Source organism: Pleurodeles waltl, chromosome 4_2 (assembly GCF_031143425.1).
Source record: "Pleurodeles waltl isolate 20211129_DDA chromosome 4_2, aPleWal1.hap1.20221129, whole genome shotgun sequence".
Lineage (NCBI taxonomy): Eukaryota > Metazoa > Chordata > Amphibia > Caudata > Salamandridae > Pleurodeles > Pleurodeles waltl.
Window position 1 is genome coordinate 1,004,575,622 of NC_090443.1, and position 22,568 is coordinate 1,004,598,189.

The window sequence follows — 22,568 nt, forward strand, 5'->3', positions numbered from 1 at the left end:
TTCCTACAGAAGGTAAGCCAGATAGTCAACTCCAACTGGCACATACTGAACAGCAATAGAGAGGAATATCTTAGGCTCCCCAAATCTATATTTGTGCATAAACAGAACAAGAATTTGAAGAACTATGTTGTGCGGTCCAGCTTGGACAAACCACTATGATTTATAGAAAAAAATAACTGATAGTGTTACTCAAGTCAAAGAAAATTTCAAATGATCAACAAGAAAGGCATGAGCCAATGCTATTGAGCCAGATGTGTACACTTTCAATAATTACACAGTAAGCCTGACCACCTTCACTTTCTGCAAGATGAAGAACATTACTTACTTGCTCATTAGCCCCAGTAATCTTGGGTATGTAGGGGAAACACCCGCTTTACTGAGCAGAAATCTGCCATACAAATAGCTCAAACAAATGCACCATTAATAAAACATTATATAGAAAAAAACATAATCCAGAAGACATCAAATGGCTTATTTTAGAAAAAAATGATAATGAGAGGTCCATAGAGCTGCTAGTAAAAGAAGAGAAGTGTTTTGTATTTTCACTCTTGATACGTGTGGAAGGGATATAAATAGTGAGATTCTGTGAGAGAATGCTATTGTCTCTAATACATAAGGGACATTTTTGGGATTTACACAGCACATATGGACAGTTAAAGTTCCAAGCGAGATCTGTTAAAAAATAAAAGTGTAGAAATAACATATAAGTGACAATTTGGGCTCCAATTACATATTAGACCCATGAGCGGTATTCCCCCTTCTGATGTTTTTTTTCTCTTAGAGTAGGGAGTTTACACAGTTTAAAGATACCTGCCTTATAAGTTGCATTCCCCCCTATATTTAGGCTTCCAGCATAGGGAGATAGTATTGTTCCAAGCTGGCCGCCACAGCCAGTGTGACCCTCTAGGTGGCCCACACTAGAAAGATTTTAGGACAAGGTGCCAAATAAAATATTATGGAACAGATCCTTGTTTCTGTGGGCCACAGAAGTTGCTTCTGTGGACTCTATTGGTGCCTAGCATGGGGCTGCTGGAATATTTAAAAATGGCTGCAGTAGTAGCTGTGGTTTGTGAGGTGGTCAAGTAGGGAGAAATCTCTGCCCATCTCACACACAGGTGGCTTCAATAAGGCGTTGTACTTATCCCCCCTGGCCGGAGCGCAGATTTGCAAACTGGTTCAGAGCTCCTTGCACTCATTCTTTGGGAGCCTGAGGTTTTGACGGTCCCCGGCTACGGTGAGTAATCTAATAGTGAAGTTGTTGGTCCTAATAAATAGCCGGGTCTTTAGCAGCCATGCAGACCTTGGAGAAATATTATTTTGATTAATGAGCAGTGCGTATCAGATCGGTTGTGTGGTACGGATGTTGAGCTAAGAAACAAGCTGCCTGTAGCAGAAGATGACCACGATGGTAGTACACATCCATAGACATTACTTTAGAACTGCCCCAGACCAGCAGCAAGTAAGGGCTAGAGTACAGCAAAGTTAGTATATGAGCAAGAAATTATTCATTATCATAGGAAGATAATGTGGCCTTCAGAACGGTATCATCTGTTCCTCACAGACTCTTATGGTTTATGTTTTTCAGCCATTTGTTTCAAGGATTTAAAGCAAGGCTGGGGCCTTTGGCATATTGAATAGGACAGGCGAGGCATTTCAGTGCCTGCCATTTGAGTATCTTAGCTGGCCGATAGTGGAGCAGTTTTAAAAAAACAATCAAAACGTCTGAATCTTAATAAGATTGTCTTATTCTTTTTTTTTTTTTGTCCTCATCTCACTAATCCATGCCAGTAAAGGAAGGATCCACTACTCATTGACCCCCAGGTGTATAGCTCAACAATATCAACGGGCCACTCCACCTGCCACTCTCTTCCGACAAAAAAAAAAAAAAGATTGTCTTATTCTTCAACATGCATTTTTCTTGCAGTTGTTCCATTTCTAACTGGTCCCTGAGGAGAACATGCAATTCTAAATTCTCAGTTAGACATAAGCACACATTTTTGGAACTTATGGGAGGTATACATTGAGTAATACAGTATGCAGCACACACTTGGGAGATACTGCCTGGGATTTAAGTTATATGACATGGATTCAAAACCGTGTATAAGAGTGCATCAAACGTTTGGGTTATGGGGTGGTATTTTGAATTGAGTCAAACATGATAAAATTGCATGATAGGGGTTCACCCCACTAAATGAAGATGCTATATATGAAAAGTTATATGGTAGGGACTCACCTTGGCATTTGAACCATGTCACAAATAGGGGTGGGTGGAGGTTCTGTCTTCCACTGGTAATCACAAAAATCACAGGGAAGGTGGCCTGATGGGGTCAGCAGACAACCATATCTGTGATTGCTTTTAAATAAAGCATTTTTTTTATTTTTAAACACAGCTTGTTTTCCTTAAAGTAAAACCGGATGCGTTTAAAAATACAAAAAATGAAACGTTTCAGTTTAATTTTTTAAGAGTAGGCAGTGGTACATGGCAGTGGTCCGTAGACCACTGGCTGCTCTCAAAAAAACATTTTTGCATGCATTCATAAAGGGGAATGAGTCAGTTTCCGAATGGGTTAACACCAATTTGAAATTGCTGTTAACTGCGATTGTTTCGTGACCACGTTCACAAAACAATCATACATAACGATGCGACTCGCAATTAGGAAGGTACGCCCTTGGCATGCCCCTTCCTAATTGCGACTCGCAACCCTATTTTGTGATTCAGTAAATAGATTAGTGTTAGAAATGAGGTCTCTAGTTGGTAGAGATATACACCCTTCTCCAAGTAAGGGACCACAATCCTAGCCAGGGTAAGTTGCACACAATGAAAATTATCCTGTGCCCACCCTCTGGTAGCTTGGCACCGAGCAGTCTTAATTTAGAAGGCATTGGGTTATGTATTTGTGCAATAAATCATACAGTAACACAGTGAAAACACCACACAGGTTTAGAAAAATATAGGATGTTTATCTGATTAAATTAAGGTCAATGTTGAAATATCACTTTTGCAGGTTTAAAAGAGTCTTAAATGTTAGAAATCAACAAGCTTTGTGCATTTGGCTCTATGTGCCTTAAATTATTCCTTCTGTATATATTCTGCGTGTTTGGTGCAGATGTATCTCCGAGTTGAGGAGCACCGGGCACTGCTGAGACCCTGATGGTTTAGATAGGCGCAGTCCGAGCCGCCGGGGACGCCGGTGCCGCTGTCCAGGGCGCTGCCGTCGGCCCACCGCCAGGGCCCGCTCGGATCTCTCCGCAGGCCGACCCAGCGATCATACTCCCCCTTCTCAGAGAGGGCGAACCCTCTCTCTTTGTCGCTTTTAATCACAGCCAGACTGGAGGAACGAGAGGCGCAGCTGCCATTGGCAAATGTCCAGCTTCCTTCGTTTTCAGAGAATAAGAAACAGCTGCTCTCGCGCAGGGTCCATCCTGCCTCGCACTGGCGGGAAAGGCCGCCCTCGTCGGTGCGGTTCGCCTCACTCGCGGGGTCTTCTCTCGCTCTGAGGGCGAACACGGCGGCGAGGACGACGGAGCCCAAAACCACCGCCACCGCCGCCACCACCCGCCAAAGACGGCGGCGGCGGGAGGCGGCTGGGAGGCCCTCTGCGGGCGGGCGGGGCTCTACCGCGGCTACCGCCACTTGTTGCTCCTCCTCGGAGGGTGGTGCCGCCGTGATCTCCGGCCACCCCCGCCCTAGCAGCGCACATGCCCGGGGTGAGGTTTCTTGGCCGGGGTCTTCCCTCAGGTCTGGCTCCATCGCGAGCACCACCGGTGCGTATAGAGACACGTTTAACTGGCAGAATGAAAAACTTTTTACACCAGCGCTCGGATACATTTTCCAAGAATTTGAACCAACCAAACTCATCTGATTTTGACTATTCTTTTCGCTTCTCCGAGAGGTTCTTAAACAATCTTAAACATTTTTTTGCTACGGCGCCCCAACAAATTATGACTATGAACCAAATTCTATGTACTGCTACGATCTATAAACAGGGTTAATAGAGGTATTTTTTTGACATTACAAACTAATGGCGGATGTCGTATGATGTTTTAGTCTGTGAAAATTGCGCATAGAATTGTGGGTAAGCGCATATCGCTTGTGGGTAGGAAGGCTGATTCTTTTAGGGGTTTTTCGAAGCTGCTTTCTGCCCTCGGCTTTTGTTACTGATAGCATTTAACGCTGCACTTTCTATCTCCACGGGCATTTATATTGCCATGGAGGAGGATCGAAGCGGGTGAAAATTAAAATAGCACACTTTTTTTGGCTTTAGGTATTTCGCCGCTCCTGCCGAAATAGCACACTTTGGTGAAAAGTATCCAGCTTTGTAACCATATATGTAATACCTTACCTGTAACAAGTTGTTATTTACCATAAAAACGTAAAAATACACACTTCTACTCATTTTGCGAGAGATCTCTGCTTTGTCAATGGCTCTGACCTTCATCTCCCCAGAACAGCTTGGGACAGATTTACTAACATTCTGCACCGGAAACTGGCGCAACTCGTTTATTTTGAATTCATCTGCCCGAAAGTAAGGCAAAGCAGCGTCCATGGGTGGTACATGTACTAAAGCTGCCCATAACACTTGAACAGACTCGTATTTCATGTCTCAGCACAAACATGTCTGGCACTATTCCCCCCTCTCCACCTGCACAGAATCATGCTGCTGAGCGCCACACACACCTTTAACACATAGTGCGAGGATGTCTGAATGTGCAAGGTTACCCCTCCAGTACAAAATACCATACCTCGGCTGACTTTACCTTACATACCTTGCATGTGTGCTGTATAGTGCAGCAGACATGAAAAGTTGGAAAAGAAATGAGATAAATATTTCTCTTTAACGCCTGTTTTTGAAATAGTGGTAATTCTTAGTGCAAAATGCTGTCTACTATTATTAGTAGATAGGGTTTTAAGTAAAAAACCAAGGCTGGTAGCCCTGGAACGCCCATGTACCACCCATGGAATGCCAGAAGTATCTAAGGGCCAGATGTACGTAACTTTTTGCATGGCGCAAACAGCGAATTTTGCTGTTTCGACATGCAAAAAGCAAATTGCGATGCTCATTCCTATTTTGCGAGTCGGTAACCTGGTTACCGACTGGCAAAATGGGAATACGAGTCGCAAATATGCAAGGGTGTTCCCCTTCCTATTTGCGATTCGCATCGCTATGCAGAATTGCTTTGTGAACAAGAACGCGGTTGGAAAGCAATTCGCAGTTACCACCAGTGTCACACTGGTGGTAACCCATTCGCAAAAGGGAAGGGGTCCCCATGGGACCCCTTCCCCTATGTGAATAGCCCTGAAAAAATGAAACAAAAATGTTTTGTTTTTTTCGTTTGTATTGCAACTCGTTTTCCTTTAAGGAAAACGGGCTGCAATAAAATAAAAAAACGGCTTTATTTTAAAGCAGTCACAGGCATGGTGGTCTGCTGTCTCCAGCAGGCCACCATCCCTGTGAGTGGTGCGAATCGCAAGGGGTTCGCAAATTGCGACCCACCTCATTAATATTAATGAGGTGGGTCTTTGCGATTCACAGATGGTGTTGGGACAACATCTTGCATCCGGATTTGCGAGTCGCAAATTCGGATTTGTGTCATTTTTTTACGCGAACACAAACCTAACTCTAAATTTATACTTTGGCGCTAGACCCGTCCAGCGCCAACGTTTTGGAGTTAAAGTCATTTTTTGCCAGTGGGAAACTGCCTTGCATCAATGAAATACAAGGTAGGAGTTCCTGGGCAAAAAATGACTCTAAGGCCCAGGCGCCTTATTTATCCTGCAGTGGAAAAATGGTGCACAGTGGGGAGGTGGGTCTAAATAAAGGCACTAACCCTGCTTAGCACCATTATTTAACGCCTGGGTCAGGGCAGGCGTTAAGGGGCCTGTGGGCACATTTCCATGGTGGAACACCATGGAAAGAGCCCAAAGGTGCCCTTCCCAGGCCCCAACGACACCCCCACCCACACCAGAGGGACAGCAGAGGATGGCGACCCCATCCCAGGTAAGTAGAGGTAAGTATTTTGTATTATTTTTAAAAATGCCACTGGGGGCCCTGAAATCGCCCCCCTACATGGCACTGGGTGCAATGGCCATGCCCAGGGGACCCTTGTCCCCTGTGCTGGCCGTTGGGGTGGTGGGTAAGACTCCTGTCTTTAATAAGACAGGAGTCATGTGGAATGGTAGGTTTTGCGCTCAGAAATGACACTAGGCTGATTAGAGTCATTTGCTTTTACTCTAACCAGACTGATGTCATTTTTCAGTGCAAAACCCCCTTCCCCATACCGCCACTGCCACCCCCACCCCCACCACCACCCGGCTAATGTAATTTTCCATGATGTTAGCCCACCCTTTGTGCTGGATTGCACCATTCCTTAAATATGGCGCCCTGCTGGTGCTCTGGAATGGCAGAAGCTGTCGCTTTACTTTTTGACACAAAACTGCATTAGCTAAGATTTGCGTGAAAAAGTATACATTTGGGCCTAAATACCAAACCTAAATCAACAAATCGGACCTGAAGTGCACTCTTTCAGCTGCTGCAAAACAAACTCTGGAGATTTTGAGAATGCTTATTTATTACTACAATATGAAATGTTACAGGAGAAAAAAGATGCTGTTTAGTTGCTTATCGTACATCTAACAGATATAGAAAAATCTTTAAAATGTAAGTGTAAATTTTTAGGTTCAATGCTCCTCTTTTCCACATAAAAATGAAGGGGTAGATTTAAAAATGCTCTGGGTTAGCATCAAAAATGTGCTGCAAACCAACACAAAATGTTTTTCCTATTTTACTTTCCAGTGCAAAACTTGTTTTGCAATCAAAAGTACCCTAAAAGTAATGCAAAGCAGCGCAAAGAACTGCTTTGCCTTTCTTAGTGCCAAGGGGACGTTACATGGGCGTTCTCACATAACCACCCATACTTTTTGATGCAAAACCCTATTAAGAACAGTAGACAGGGTTTTATGTCAAAAGTTAACGCCATTTGAAAGGAGACGTTAAAAGGAGAAATGTTTTCATTTCTCCTTTCATTTCCGGCTTTGCATGTTTACTGCGTTGTAAGGGACACATACAAAGTAGGAGAAGTTTTAAATGAAGTCTTGTGCTGGAAGGCTATTCTTCCAGTATAAGCACATGCTAGTCACACACACACACCCTCGCACTGCTGCGTGGAGGTGCCGGGGGGTGACGTCTGCTCATCGCCAAATGTAAAGAGCAATACATGCAGGCAAGATTCAGATTTAGCTCTTTATTCACAGGTTCTAGTCTCCCACGGCGTGCTGCGTCCAGAGGGCTCGGAGACTGACTGCGACTGACTCCCTTCCCGTCGAAATCCCTCGTCAGTGTCCGCTCCATGCACATGACATTACAAATCAGAACAACGTGACAATGCACAAGAAGCATCTCGAGACACAATACATTACAGTGAGTAATAGTAACATTTATATTTACCAAAGGTGCTTAGAAGCAGATGCTGCTCCTGCTATGTATGGAGTGTCTCCACCCAGAGAGTGAACGTGTATTTAAGCACTACACACTTGTGAATTGCACTGCCTGGAGTGTGAATGTGCCTTTGCTCACTCCTTCTGGCTCTGCAAGGTCGTGTGCTGTGATGATAGCTGCACGCTTCTGCTGAGGGTGTCCTGATGGAGTGCACTGAGTGGCCAAGGGTTGGATATCTGCGTACATGAGAGAGCAGCTGAGCTTCATTACTACAAAGAGTAACCCTGTGGGGGCTGCAGCACCAGGGTGCAGTACCGCACCCTGTCACTAAACTACTCTCTAGAGAAAACACCACAAGTGTGCAGTACTGCACTCTGTCACTAGGTGTCCCTGTAAAGAAGAAAGCACCAGGGTGCTTACATGATGTCTGTGCTGAGCAAGCGCCTGAATTTTATGACAAGACCGGAGGCTCCTATTATGCGTTTCTCTTCTCGCTTTATTAACACAGCAGTCAAGAAAGAAACTACAAAACTACAAATCCCATGTGGCTAACCCAGAGAGCCAATGGGATTAGAAACGTAGTACATCATATGTTAACCAATAGGAACACCCTCGTGCCCTTGTGATGTCACTTGACTGCAAGCAGCCCTCTTTTCTTGCTGCTGCAGTCAAGGATAAGTTCTCTTTTTATTTCCTCTGATATTGTAAAACGTTTTATGAGGATATGTAGTATTTATGGTATTATTTTTATAATCTGTGTAGTCCTATGTAGACGGCAAGTTTGCCGCATTGTTTATTTCGCGCTGCCTCGCGCTAGCGTCCGTTTTTTCCTGCTCTCGGGCGGCGACTAAACCGTTCCCGAGGCAGAAGATTCAACGGTTTTCAGGCGCGCTGTGTGCGCGACGCGCTCAGGCTCTTCCTCGCATCTGGAGAATAACCGTCACTCGGTTTTTCTTCCTGACGCGAGGAAGCCACTAATTTCTGCGCGCCGGCTTCAAATTACCTGCCTCAGCCGTTCCTCCTACGCAAGTTGTTTTTTCCCTTTGCTGTCAACACCTCCTTTGGGCCCGCCCTCCGATAGGAGGGGTTTTGGTTTCCATAGCTCAATTGATGTTTCCTGCTCTGTTAACCCCCGGTTGTCTGCATCCTTTTCAAGTCATTTCCTATTAACTTCAATTGTTTTTTCTCAGGAGTTGTTTTCCTTATTTGAATTTTAAAGAAGATAAATATTAATATGGAATCTAATACTTCCTCTGGGGAACAAGGTGTGCCCAATGATATTGAGGATATTAGAAATGAACTTCGAAATTTTATAAAGAGTTCTGTTCAACAGGCTATGGCGTCATCCATGCAAAAACTATCAAAAAATGTAGAATCAAATTTTTCTAATTTATTATCAAAATCTTCGGCCCAGTCTGCGGGGGAATGCAGTCAACGCCAGCCTGTCAACCCTACGGGTTCGACTCAAATGGAGAGTGAGTTTACCTCACATATGACAGAGGACGCGGTTCCTCACAAGGCTCCTGCCAAGGAGTATAATAATATGGTTCCTAAACTTTCCCTAAAACGAACAGCAAAACAACGCAATATTTCCCTACCCGTACCCTCTGCATCTACTCCTGACTCAGACGATGATATCCCTGATGCGGATTCCGATTACGTGGTATCTGATCAAGATGATACCGATTCCTTTTCACCTCCCCCTCATAAGAAGCCTAAAGTTCCCTATGTTTCCCCTACTCTCTTTGATGCAGAAGGCTTTCCCATGTTTGACCCTTCCCACATACTCTGTCCCAATTCCACGGAATGGTTCCCTGCCGACCATGTTGGTCGTTACGTGGCTCAAAAATTATTTTCTCCCCTTGACAAGCAAACCAGAGCTAAACTTAAATCAGAATGCCCTCGCCCCGTGCTTCCACATAATGCTACTTCTACCCCTTCAATCGATCAACAGATGCTGACCTTTTTCAACAAACAGGGCAAAGACCCTCGCAAAGGGGTAGACAAAGCATGGTCGTCCTGTCAGGACAAACTGTTGGACGTCATTGGTCCACTTACCAGAATTTTTGACATGGTTGAAACGGCTAGACTGGATGGTAGTTTCTTGGATCCAGAAGAACTTCTTTGTGGATCCAACGTTGTTTTTGTCTGCTGGGCAATGCTAACGCTTCCCTAATACACGAGAGACGGAAGGGTCTCCTTATAAAATTAGACCCTAAATTAATCAACTTGGCCACGGTTCAACCTCAGATTCACACTGAGGGACAACTCTTTGGGGACTCGTTCATCAAAGACGTCAGCAAATATGTTGCCACCTTTACTTCTTTGGACAAAGCACAACAGTCCATGAGAAAAATGTTCAGCCAACGTGTTTTTGCCAGGGCCGGTAGAGGCAGGGGCCGCTTTACCGGCCGAGGTAACACCACCCAAGGCTCCAGAGGGTACTACGGTTCTTACCAACAAGACTTCAGACCGCAATTCTATCCCCAGCGCGGCAGAGGTTATCGTGCCAGATCCTTTAGACACAATAAGACCGTCAATCCAACAGGTAAGCCCTCAAGTTGGTTCCTTTCCAACAGGGGGTCGCATTTTCCATTTTCTTTCAAATTGGTTAACAATTACTGCGGATGTGTGGGTACTAAATACTGTACAGGGTTACATGATAGATCTTTATTCTACCCCAGTGCAAACGTTCTCCATTCCTCTTCCCCATTTTTCCACAGAAATGACCCACCTAATATCTCTCGAAGTAAGCTCTCTTTTGCAAAAACAAGCAATCTCTATTGCCCAACCCCATCCTTCGGGATTTACCAGCCCAATTTTCCTTGTTCAAAAGAAGAACAAAAAGATGCGTCCAGTCATCAATCTAAAACATTTCAATCGATTTGTAGTATACAGACATTTCAAAATGGAAACAATTCTCCACCTCAGAGATATACTCCTTCAAAACGACTGGATGGTCAGACTGGATCTGCAGGACGCCTATTTAGTGATTCCTATTCATCCAGACTCCAGGAAATTCCTTCAGTTCCACTGGCTCGACCAAACTTATCACTTTACTTCTCTACCCTTCGGGCTATCTTCCGCCCCTTGGTGCTTCACCAAGCTCCTGAAGCCTGTCGTGGCTTTCCTAAGATCCCAGGGCATAAGGCTCTTAATTTACTTAGACATCCTCATTTTAAGTCAAGCTCCTCAGACTCTCCTTCTACACTTACAAACAACCAGCTCACTTCTAGAGAATCTGGGTTTCATAATAAACAGAGAAAAATCTCTCCTAGTGCCTTCCCAAACCTTAGAGTTCTTGGGATTTCAAATCAATTCCATCTCAGCCACTCTGCTTCTTCCTTTCGCAAAAATAAGATCCATAAAGTCAGAGATTCTACAAGTCCTTCGCAGTTCTCTTATCTCTCTCAGGACTTTGGCTCGAATAGTAGGCCTTCTGTCCTCTTCCATACAGGCAATCTTTCCAGGTCCCCTTCACTATCGTTCCCTTCAAAGACTAAAGATTCAACACTTGAGGAAGGGTCTAGCATACTCCGACCTCATTCCCTTAGATATGGAGTCCCGCACAGAGCTTCAATGGTGGATAGACCATTTGGATGCCTGGAACGGGAAAAGTATCTTTCCATCAGCCCCAGATCTTGTGTTAGAATCCGATGCAAGTCGTCTAGGCTGGGGGGCCCGGTGTGGTCCCATCTCGACTGGAGGTACATGGTCTTCAGAGGAGTCCAAATTGCATATCAATTGTTTAGAGATGCTTGCCGGCTCCTTTGCAATCAAAAGCCTGGCAAAGCACAAAGTGCACTGTGCAATACTCCTCAGGATGGACAATATTTCTGCAGTAAGGTACATAAATCATCTTGGAGGCACAAAATCCAAACCTCTAGCGGATTTGGCCAAGAGTTTTTGGGAATATTGCCTTTCAAACCATCTTTCGGTACAGGCAGAATACCTTCCAGGAGCTCTCAATTCGGTCGCAGACTGGCATTCTCGTCATCTACGAGATTCCAACGATTGGAGAATTCACTCTTCAATTTTTCACAAGATTCATTCCTTATGGGGCCCGTTCTCGATAGATCTCTTCGCATCTCGACTGAACACTCAACTTCCCCAATTTTACAGTTGGCGCCCGGATCCCTTAGCCTTGGCATCAGATGCCTTCTTACAGGATTGGTCTCATTCCCTCAATTATGCCTTTCCCCCCTTTATCATGATCAACAGGGTCCTAGCTCATGCCAGACGTCAACACGCTTCTCTTATTCTCATTGTTCCGTTTTGGCAATCCCAAGTATGGTTTCCGTCCCTTCTGGAACTATCGGTGGATTTTCCATTGTTAATTCCGTCCTTCCCAAAATTACTGTTGGACCCTCTCCTGCGTCCTCATCCCCTCATTGTGGACAACATTCTTACTCTATCCGCTTGGAAGATCTCAGGAATTCCCAACCTTTCCCTATCATTTCGTCAGAAGCTTCCCAGTATATCTCAAACTCCTGGGCCCCTGGTACCAAAAAAGCCTACAAGTCAGCCTGGTCTTTATGGGACGGCTGGTGTTTGGAAAGGCATCTTGATCCCTTTTCAGCAGATGTAATCTTTGTTGTTAATTTCCTGGCCGCAGAAGCCAGTAAAGGTAAAGCTTTCCGTACTGTCAACCTTTATAGGTCAGCTATCTCTTCTAACCATATCCATGTCAATGGGAAACCGATAGGCGAACATCCGCTGGTGTCCAGATTATTAAAGGGAGTAAAATTTTCCAAACCTCCTTTACCTAAATATAACCAATTATGGGACGTTAATATCGTTCTAAAATTTGTGATTTCTTTACCGGATAATCCTTTTCTTTCTCTAAAGATGTTATCTGCTAAGTTAACAATGTTACTGTGTCTAGTTTCCATCAAACGTTTATCAGATGTAAAGGCTTTGGACGTCTCCAACCGACAGTTCACCCCTACAGGAGTGCTATTTTCGGTTGTACGACGTACAAAGACCAGTTTGTCGTCAGTTTTTTATCCATATTTCCCACAGCATCCCAAATTATGTGTGGGCCAATGTCTTAAAGTTTATGAACAGAAAACTGCAGATTTGAGAACATCCTCTTCCCAACTTCTTATCTCCTTTAGGAAACCCTATCACCCGGTTTTATCTGCCACCTTAGCTCGTTGGGTCAAGTGGATTATGTCCCTAGCGGGTATCGATATTTCCAGTTTTGGTGCCCATTCTACCAGAGGGGCTATGGCCTCCAAAGCCTTTTGGGCAGGCTCCCGTTTAGAGGATATTCTGAAATCTGCAGACTGGTCTAATGACAATACCTTTAGAGTATTTTATTGCAAACCTGTTGACAATGTTTCACTAAATGTAATTAATATGCTTTAAACTCGCATAATAGGAGCCTCCGGTCTTGTCATAAAATGTAGATTTTCCTAGTTTATGACGGAAAGTCTTAATTTTATTAAAGACACAGAGGCGAGTATTATCCCGCCTCTAGTTTAAACACTGTTTTTCTCCCTCCCTTTCTTCTAGCTACAGTTCCAGCTGCTCAACCAGGGTCCTAGTACGATTTCTTCACACCTTGGGAAGACTTCATTCATCACAAGCATGGGATCGTATTCTCCCGATTTATTGGAGCATTCCTTCCTTTGTAGGATTTTGGATTTTTCTTCAGACGTTTTTGCTTTCCTGATGGCTTTGTTTATTCTATGTTCTTTATTTCCGTTATTATTCAACAATTTACTTCATTCGCAAGAAAAGAGGGCTGCTTGCAGTCAAGTGACATCACAATGGCACGAGGGTGTTCCTATTGGTTAACATATGATGTACTACGTTTCTAATCCCATTGGCTCTCTGGGTTAGCCACATGGGATTTGTAGTTTTGTAGTTTCTTTCTTGACTGCTGTGTTAATAAAGCGAGAAGAGAAACGCATAATACTCGCCTCCGTGTCTTTAATAAAATTAAGACTTTCCGTCATAAACTAGGAAAATCTACACTATCCTCCACATTACTGGATATGTCTGTTGAACATGTAGCACAAGGGTGCAGTACCAAGCCCCATTCCTAGCTGTCCCAGTAGATCCTGATGCAACACAGCAGACCCGAACTAAGGCCTGGGGGATTTATTTACTAGTTCCAGTCAAAGCAACACAGCAAATTAGGCCCCTTGTTAAGCATGAACATTAAAGCTCCCGAGGGCTGTCTGAAGACGTGTGTATGCGAAAAAACACTGTGACCTAATTTGCACAGCCTGTGGCGCAGGCCACTGAGAAAGGACATGAACCCGTCATATCTACAAGATACGGCACATTTCTGTCCTCTTCCCCTGCACTGGCACACAAACTGCTGCCTAGCACTAACGCAGGCATCCTTGCACCATGGTGCAAGGGTTCCTGCATTGTGGTGATGATTGTTTTTGTGCAGGAAGGGGCACCTTCCTGCACTAAAACAATCCCAAGAGGTGTTTTCCTCTTTCTATGTGTGCTGCAGAATGAAAAAAAGAGGGAGAAGTAAAGATATTTCTCCCTGTTGCGTCACTCTTACACCACTCCTGAGGTAGCATAGGAATCTGACGCACTCCCAGACTTGTAAATCAGTGGTATGCGGGAAAGGGGTCCATATTTTCAAGGCCACGCAAAGCCACGTGGCTTTGTAAATAAGGGCTAGCACACTGCGCCACCGGAGCGTAAACAAACTGACGCTTTGAAGCACAGTGTGCCGCTAGGACCTTGTAAATGAGACCCTGGAGGGTTTATTTACTACAAATTTGCCACATGTTTACATCACAAAAGTGACACAAATCAACGCAATCTTTTTTTATTTATTTAGGGATTATTTGGAAGGCCCTTGCACTTTTCCCATATAAAAAGTGATGCCCCGGCGGCGCAAGGGGCTTGTAGATAAGCCCCTTACATTCCAGCGCAAAACTTGTTTTGTGCTGGAAAATCACTTAAAAGTAAAGCAATGCATTTGCATTACTTAGCGCCAAGGGTGCATTTAATGGGTGGTGCATGGGCGTTCCCATGCAACCACCCTATGTTTTTGACCCAAAGCCTTATTTACTAAAAAAAAGGAAACAGGGGCCCATATGTTCAAGCGGCTTGTGCTTCTGGAGCATCTCTTTTGTTGCTGCACGCATAGCGCAGGCTGCAAGCCCATATCTACAAAGCCACTTTGCGCTCAGAAAGATGAAAACTCCTACAAGTTCCCAAAAGACTGACCCGCATAATACCATGGGAGCGCCTCAGGGCTTTTTTTTTAAACAGATTTTATTGATTTTCAGGGATATAAAACATCAACCATTCCTGGTAGATTGGAAGGGTGCAATTGTACAGATATTATTACAGATTCACCAATACCGTCAAAACATTGCTACCCGACTCCCTGTCCTGCCGCCCGATATCACTGTTGGTTGATGGTGTGGCCAGTGTGTGGTCTACTGGTTCTATACCAAGGACCTCTGCAATCATCGAAGGCCTTTTCCATGGGCGACATACATAACCTTTGTTGTGGTAGGGGTACTAGAAATTTGTGATATAAGTGCTTCAGTTCTTAATTTGTAAATAAAAATGTGCCGGTGCCCAAAGCTCTCCTCTGAAAGTCGCGGCTGCTGCAATTGAATGTGCGAACACTGAGGCAGTGTAACCCTGAAGCCATCTCTGGCCTCTCTAATCCATTTACAGCCACTCCCTGCCCCTTAAGCTCACTCTTGCAGCTTTCTGCTTTCTCCTTTTGTGACGCTTTTTTGTTTTTCTCTTCGTCCAACTTTCCTATGTGTGTCTTTTGCTCCCAGTAAATACTTCAGGCAGAAAAATAAGTGCCGGCCCTCAAAAATAAGTGCCGGTGCCCAGCACCGGAAACCACCAACACAAATTAAGCACTGAAGTGCCTGCTATTAGTGGGTTCCAGCCGGAGTTCCCAGTGGAGAGGGATCTGGGTGCTTTATACTATCCACTGACGTTTCCAAGGCTCTGGCCATTTCCACTGAGCCCCGGCCACCTCCTGCTTCTCTTAGCAGCACTGCTCCTTCATGACCAGCCCCTTTCTCGAGTTCCTTCGTCACAGTCCCACCCGGAGACCATTCTGAGCTTTCCATTTCCGGGTAATCTCCCGCTTCGCGAGGAATGCCAGGTGCTGAAACCTGCTTGTGGCTTTGTCTTTAGTAGTGTGTGGGAATCAGCTTAAAAGCAATGTTGTGGAGCGCATGGGACCACTCTCAACGTCATCAGCAAGAATAGCAGTTATTTCCTCCCAACAGAGTGTGAGCGTCATGCAAGACCAAAACATATGCAAGAACTCAGCTCCCTCCTCCCCTCACCGTGGGCATTTGCACTGGAGGTATCAAAATACAGATTCATTTGTCTCAGTGTCAGATATGTCCCGTGTATCACATAAAAAGTTATCAGCTGAAAGCGAGCGTTCCTCAACACTTTGGGAACCCTCTCTAATATTTTGGTCCAGTCCTGGTCTGGTACGGGACTCCCCACATCCACTTCCTTCTTTAACCGAAGAGTAGTCGGAGGTAGGCGCAGGTCCCTCATATTGATCTATATAAGCAAGTGACAGCCTTAAAAATACCAGCTGATGTGATAAAATATTGGCAGGTCTTATGGTGTGGTGGCTGTTCCATAGCTGTCCCCCAATGTTTTGCACTGCGGTCGCCACTGCTTTATGTATTAAGAAATGACCTCTAGGCAGGTCATATGTCATTCGGAATTCTTCAAAAGGGAGGAGTGTCTCAGCCTCAAATAGGTCACCCAGGATAGATGCTCCTGCCTCCACCCATTAGAGCTTTTGTGTTTGTAGTTTTGTACTTATTTATAATTAGTTACTGTTGTTAAAAAGAAAGTGATGGCGGTGTGCATGGAGTGGTGACAATAAACTGGAATACCAGAAGTTATCTGGTGAAGATTGTCATGAGGTAGCAAGAGTACTGAAGAAAAATAAGCTTTTAATTATTGATTAGGTGAGCATGGTTTCTAATCTCATGCTTGTCTTTGTTGATCTGAGAATGCAACAGATACTCAAAACGGAATATGACATTTTGTTTGGAGGAACACATTTAATTGTTTTGGAGACCTTCTTCAACTTACTACTGTAAAAGAACAGGCTGTTTTTAAAACTCACATGAACAGACTTGAAACGCATTGGGAAGTATTGGCAATGTAAACATTTGGCAATATTTTCAATACAAGGAACTTGCTAAAAATATGCGTAAAACCTATGACCAGGAGTATAGAATCATTTTAAAGGACATTAGAGTAAGAGTTCTGACAGAGGAGGGAAGACTGATGTTGGAAAGTCGACTTATTAAGAAATTGTTTTCCTCTAAGAAGATGGCAGCAGAGCTAATGAAAAACTTTTTTAAAGGGGCCGATTTAAGAGCCCCTTGTGCCACTTTAGTGCTCCCTTAGCTTAATCTTTTTTACACTAAGGCGGCGCTAAGGTGGCCTTTTCCCAGCTCCATATTTACAAAGTGGTGCAATGCATGCATTGAACCACTTTGTAACCCTTTGCGCCACATCATGCATGTGCCATGCATAATGTATGCAAAGGAGCGTTCCGGCTCAAAGAGGCCTGCAAAAATGGTGTCGTGAAATCTACAAGATTTAATTCGCCATATTTGGTGTCGTTTTTAATGCCTGCTGAAAGCAGGCGTTGAAAGGATGCACCCATTGTAATCAAGGGGCCTCCTTGCACTTTGCTCCACTAGCGTCACAATTTCTGACGGTAGTGGACCAAAGTGCAACAATAGCATCAAAAATGTTGATGCTATTGTTCCTAGGCCCATATTTATACTTTTTGACGCTAAACTGCGCTAACGCAGTTTAGCGTCAAAAAATTTAGCGCCGTCTAACGCCATTCTGAAGCGCCATGCGGGCGCCGTATTTATGGAATGGCGTTAGCCGGCGCTAGCAGACCGGCGCTGCCTGGTGTGCGTGGAAAAAAAACACGTAGACCAGGCAGCGCCGGCGTAGGGGGAAAATGGCGTTAGGGCGTCTTAAAATGGGGCAAGTCAGGTTGAGGCAAAAAAATCGCCTCAACCCGATTTGCGCCATTATTTTCGACGCCCAGACGCCATTTAAATGACTCCTGTCTTAGTAAAGACAGGAGTCATGCCCCCTTGCCCAATGGCCATGCCCAGGGGACTTATGTCCCCTGGGCATGGTCATTGGGCATAGTGGCATGTAAGGGGGCACAAATAAGGCCCCCCTATGCCACCCAAAAAAAATTAAAAAATATAAAAAATTATACTTACCTGAACTTACCTGAATGTCCCTGGGGTGGGTCCCTCCATCCTTGGGTGTCCTCCTGGGGTGGGCAGGGGTGGCAGGGGGGGGTCCCTGGGGGCAGGGGAGGGCACCTGTGGGCTCATTTTGAGCCCACAGGCCCCTTAACGCCTACCCTGACCCAGGCGTTAAATAGTGGCGCAAATGCAGGGTTTTTTGACCCGCCACCTCCCGGGCGTGACTTTTGCCCGGGAGTATAAATACGACGCATTTGCGTCGCCGTCATTTTTTTAGACGGGAACGCCTTCCTTACATCTCATTAACGCAAGGAAGGCGTTCACGCAAAAAAATGACGCTATTTGCCCATACTTTGGCGCTAGACGTGTCTAACGCCAAAGTATAAATATGGCGTTAGTTTTGCGCCGAATTTGCGTCGAAAAAAACGACGCTAATTCGGCGCAAACGGAGTATAAATACGGGCCCTAATACCGCTATGGTGCGCTGTATCATTAATACAACACACACATGGTGGCGTTAGGGGGCCCAGGGGGCACAAGAAAAGTGGTGCTGCATTTGATGCAGTGCCATGTTTCTTAAATTCGGCCCAGTGTTTCATAGATGCCTACACTTCAAGAGTATGCAGCATTTAATGAAGAATTACTAAAATGTGAGAATGCAAACATTTTGGAAATTACTGCTATTGACAAAACAGAACACCACGGTGTAACTGTTCTGCTGATTACAAGATAAATTAATCTCTTTTGGAGAAATCTGTATTCAGGACTGCTGGACTAGAGAAGTATTAACATATCTGCAAATACTATAGAGTAATTCTAAGATGTAATTTAAATGTAGAAGGATTGGTAAAGTTGTTGATTTCATTAATTTTCCTAACTGTGAAGAAGTTGAATTTTTAGCCCGAAAGTTTGATCAGGTTGATGGTGTGAAGCAAATTGGATGATGTGTTGTACGCTTTTTGCTTGTGAAAGATTTGTATGTCTGACAAAAATAGTTTCCAGTTTGTCTTGCGTATGCCGCAGCGATCCACAAGTCTCAAGGCCTAAGTGTTAATTCTGCATTTATAATTATCGGAACTACCGTTTTTAAAGAAGGATTGTCATAAGTAGCATTGTCACACATTTGAACATTATCTGGTTTGTTTCTGGTTGATTTTGATAAGAAGTAACTTAGGGCCGTATTTATACTCTGGTTGCGCCGAATTTGCGTCGTTTTTTTCGACGCAAATTCGACGCTAAACTAACGCCAACTAACGCCATATTTATACTATGGCGTTAGACGCTTCGGGCGCCAAAGTGCCCGGAGTGTGCGTCATTTTTTAGCGTGAACCCCTTCCTTGCGTTAATGATATGCAAGTGAGGCGTTCCCGTCTTAAAAAATGACTCCCAGGCCTTTACGTGGTATTTATACTCCCGGGCAAAAATGACGCCCGGGAGTGGGCGTGGCCAAAAACGGCGCATTTGCGCCGATTTTTAACGCCTGGGTCAGGCATGGCGTTAAGGGACAAGTGGGCTCAAAATGAGCCCAGAGTGCCCTCCCCTGCCCCCAGGGACCCCCCCTGCCACCCTTGGCCACCCCAGGAGGACACCCAAGGACGGAGGGACCCATCCCATGGACATTAAGGTAAGTTCAGGTAAGTTTTTTTTTTTTTTTTTTTTGTGGCATAGGGGGGCCTGATTTGTGCCCCCCTACATGCCACTATGCCCAATGACCATGCCCAGGGGACAGAAGTCCCCTGGGCATGGCCATTGGGCAAGGGGGCATGACTCCTATCTTTACAATGATAGGAGTCATGTTGATGGGGGATGGGCGTCGAAAAAAAATGGCGCAAGTCGGGTTACGACGATTTTTTCGACGTAACCTGACTTGCCCCATTTTAAGACGCCCATACGCCATTTTCCCCCTACGCCGGCGCTGTCTGGTGTACGTGGCTTTTTTCCACGCACACCAGGCAGCGCCGGTCTGCTTGCGCCGGCTAACGCCATTCCATAAATACGGCGCCCGCATGGCGCTTCAGAATGGCGTTAGACGGCGCAAAATTTTTTGCCACTAAACTGCGTTAGCGCAGTTTAGCGTCAAAAAGTATAAATATGGGCCTTAGTACAGATGCAAATTGCATGAGAGAGTAAAAAAGATTAAGAAGTAGATATGCTCCTCATTTAGGACAGTAGCCTATTTATGAAAAATGGGTATTATGTCCTAAGCGGAAACTGACAAAACAGATTATAGAAAAGACCAAAAGGAAAGCTAAAGAAGAAAGTGTCAAGAAAATAAAACTGGATAAGGATGGAGATATTGTAGGTTATCGGTTGGATAACGCTACTGGTGTAAACTGCCATGCGAATGTTGTTCTCAATGTTCTCTTCCGTTTACCACATGTTGTAAATGCAATCCAAGAAAAATCCAGGGACACACTGTGCACAGCAGTATGTTATTGCCTTCTCATGACAGAACTGCAATACATTCTGCTTCAGACATTTGACAACTAGTAGACAAATATAGTGGATCCGTAGTATTTACTCTAAATGCTCAACAAGATGCACAGGAATTTATTATGGTGATGCCTCGAGTTTTAGAAGACGAGGATTTAAATATTGATCACATATTTGGACTGATTTATACATAGAACCATGAGTTTGAAGATTGCTCTTTCTCACCTACAACTGAAATCCAATCCGAGCGATTTCTGTACTTAACTCTGCCAGATTCTAAAAATGTGTCTTTTGATAAGATAATTTAAAAAAGTTACCAAAATATTTCCCATCAAAGCTGTAAATCAAATGTATTCTCTACATTGCTCATACAGAAGAGAGATAAATACATTATAGCAATGTTTCAACGATGCAGAGCACATGGAACAAATTTGGACACTTGCGGGCATATTTTTACTCTGTTCATGCCGAATTTGTCATTTTTTTACGCAAATTCGGCGCAAACTTAACTCTATATTTATATTTTGAGGCTAAGACTGTCTAGCGTCACAATATTTAAGTTTGCACCATTTTTAGATGTGTAATCCCCACCTTGCGTCAATGAGATGCAAGGTAGGCGTTCCCATCCAAAAATGACGCAATAGCGCCGTATTTATCCCCAGTGCTAAAATGATGCACGGGAGGGAGGCTGTCCCAAATAATGGCGTTAAGCTTGCTTAGAGCCATTATTTAACACCTGGGTCAGACCAGGTGTTAAGGGACCTGTGGACCCATTTCCATGGTCAAACACCATGGAATGGGCCCACAGGTGCCCACCCCAAGCCTTAGGAACACCCCCACCAAGACAAGAGGATGGGGGACCCCATCCGAGGTAAGTAGGGTAAGTATGGGTAAGTATTTTTGTTATTTGTTTTAAAGTGCCATTGGGGGTTCAACAAGGGGTCTCCTGCATGGCACTAGGTACAATGGCCATGCCAAGGGGACACTGGTCCCCTGGCTGACCATTGGGGTTGTGGGCATGACTCTGTCTTTTCTAAGACAGAGTCATGTTTTAGGATGGTTGTGCACCTGGAAATGATGCAGGGATGGTTAGCTGCATTTTTGTTTGCCCCTAACCAGCGTAACGTCATTTTTTTTACACACAACCTTCTATTCCCATACTGCTACCCTCACCCGGCTAGCGTCACTTTTGTTGACACTAGCCCAAGCTTAGCGCCAGCTTGCGCCATTCCATAAATATGGCACCCGGCACTCAGGAATGACGCAAGCCGGCTGTAAACTTTTTGGTGTAAAACTGCATTAGCGCAGTTTTGCACCAAAAAGTTTAAATAAACCCCTTAGATTACAAACTTTAAAGCTGGACAGATATCAGTTTCTTGTAGAACATACTGTACTTTGGCTATCATTTTTCATAAAGGTCTAAATATCACATCAGGACATTATAACTTATATTGAAAGACTGAAACTGGATAGACAGAGTGAAGGGATATCAGTCTGCAATTCCAACAAAAACTGCCTTTCAAACTTCCTAATTCTTACCTACTACCCCTTCAGCCTGAGTTCTAAGAAAGTTTTCTTTAACAAAAGTATCAGATACAGTCTTCTGTGTTGACATATAAACTGCTTAAAAATATCATTAAGCCTATCAGGAATCATGTCTTCAAAAATATATAAAAATATGAACTATGCATAAATGAGGTGAAAGGATTTCTGGTCTAAAACAAATATACAGTTTTTTCTCTCAATAGATTTTCAATGTTTAAGACATCATTCGGCCTACCAGGGGTGATGTCAACAAAAGGATATCCAAAACCTCAAGCGTCGATCTAGGAAAGTACTCTCTTTCTTGGCACAGTTACCCCCATTTTCTCCCTGTTGTCATTGTGTTTGACTGTGTTCACTGGGATCCTGCTAACCAAGAACCCAGTGATTATGCTCTCTCTTATCTAACTTGGTAACCTGTTCTATTTTCACTCCACATTTGGCATACTGGTGCCCTCATGCCCCCATGTAAGTCCCTACTATATGGTACACAGGTAATCAGGGCACTGGGGTACCAGGGGATCCCCATGGGCTGCAGTATGTATTATGCCACCCATGAGGAGCCCATGCAAAGTGTTCTACAGGCCTGCCATTGCAGCCTGTGTGAAAGAGTGCATGCACCCCTTTTCCCATACCTCACTGCACCAGGTCACTGTAAATCACCCCTATGGCAGGCCCTCCTAGCCCAGAGGGCAGGGTGCAAGTACCTGTGTGGGAGGGCACCCCGCCACTAGCAGAAGTGCCTCCATGAACTCCATTGCCATTTTCATGGACTTCGTGAGTGTAGGGATGCCATTTTACACATCACTACCTATGTTCAGCTACGAACGGTAATTCCAAATCTAGGTATGTTTGGGGTCAAACATGTCAGAATCATAACCCAATACTGTTGCCAGTATTGGAAATATGATTCCATGTATTCCGG

The 22,568-nt window shown here is 44.5% G+C and overlaps 1 protein-coding gene across 1 annotated transcript; it reads right to left on the reverse strand.

Moving 5' to 3' along the window:
- Nucleotides 1–3,070: 3,070 nt before the first annotated feature.
- On the reverse strand, nt 3,071–3,751 carry LOC138293975 (C-type lectin domain family 2 member D-like). The gene has a single exon (XM_069233234.1). The coding sequence runs from the start codon at nt 3,749–3,751 to the stop codon at nt 3,071–3,073; it is 681 nt and encodes a 226-aa protein (XP_069089335.1).
- Nucleotides 3,752–22,568: the final 18,817 nt, after the last annotated feature.

Coding starts and splice junctions, on each gene's coding strand:
- LOC138293975 (XM_069233234.1), bottom strand. CDS start 3,751: ATGGAGCCAGACCTGAGGGAAGACCCCGGCCAAGAAACCTCACCCCGG.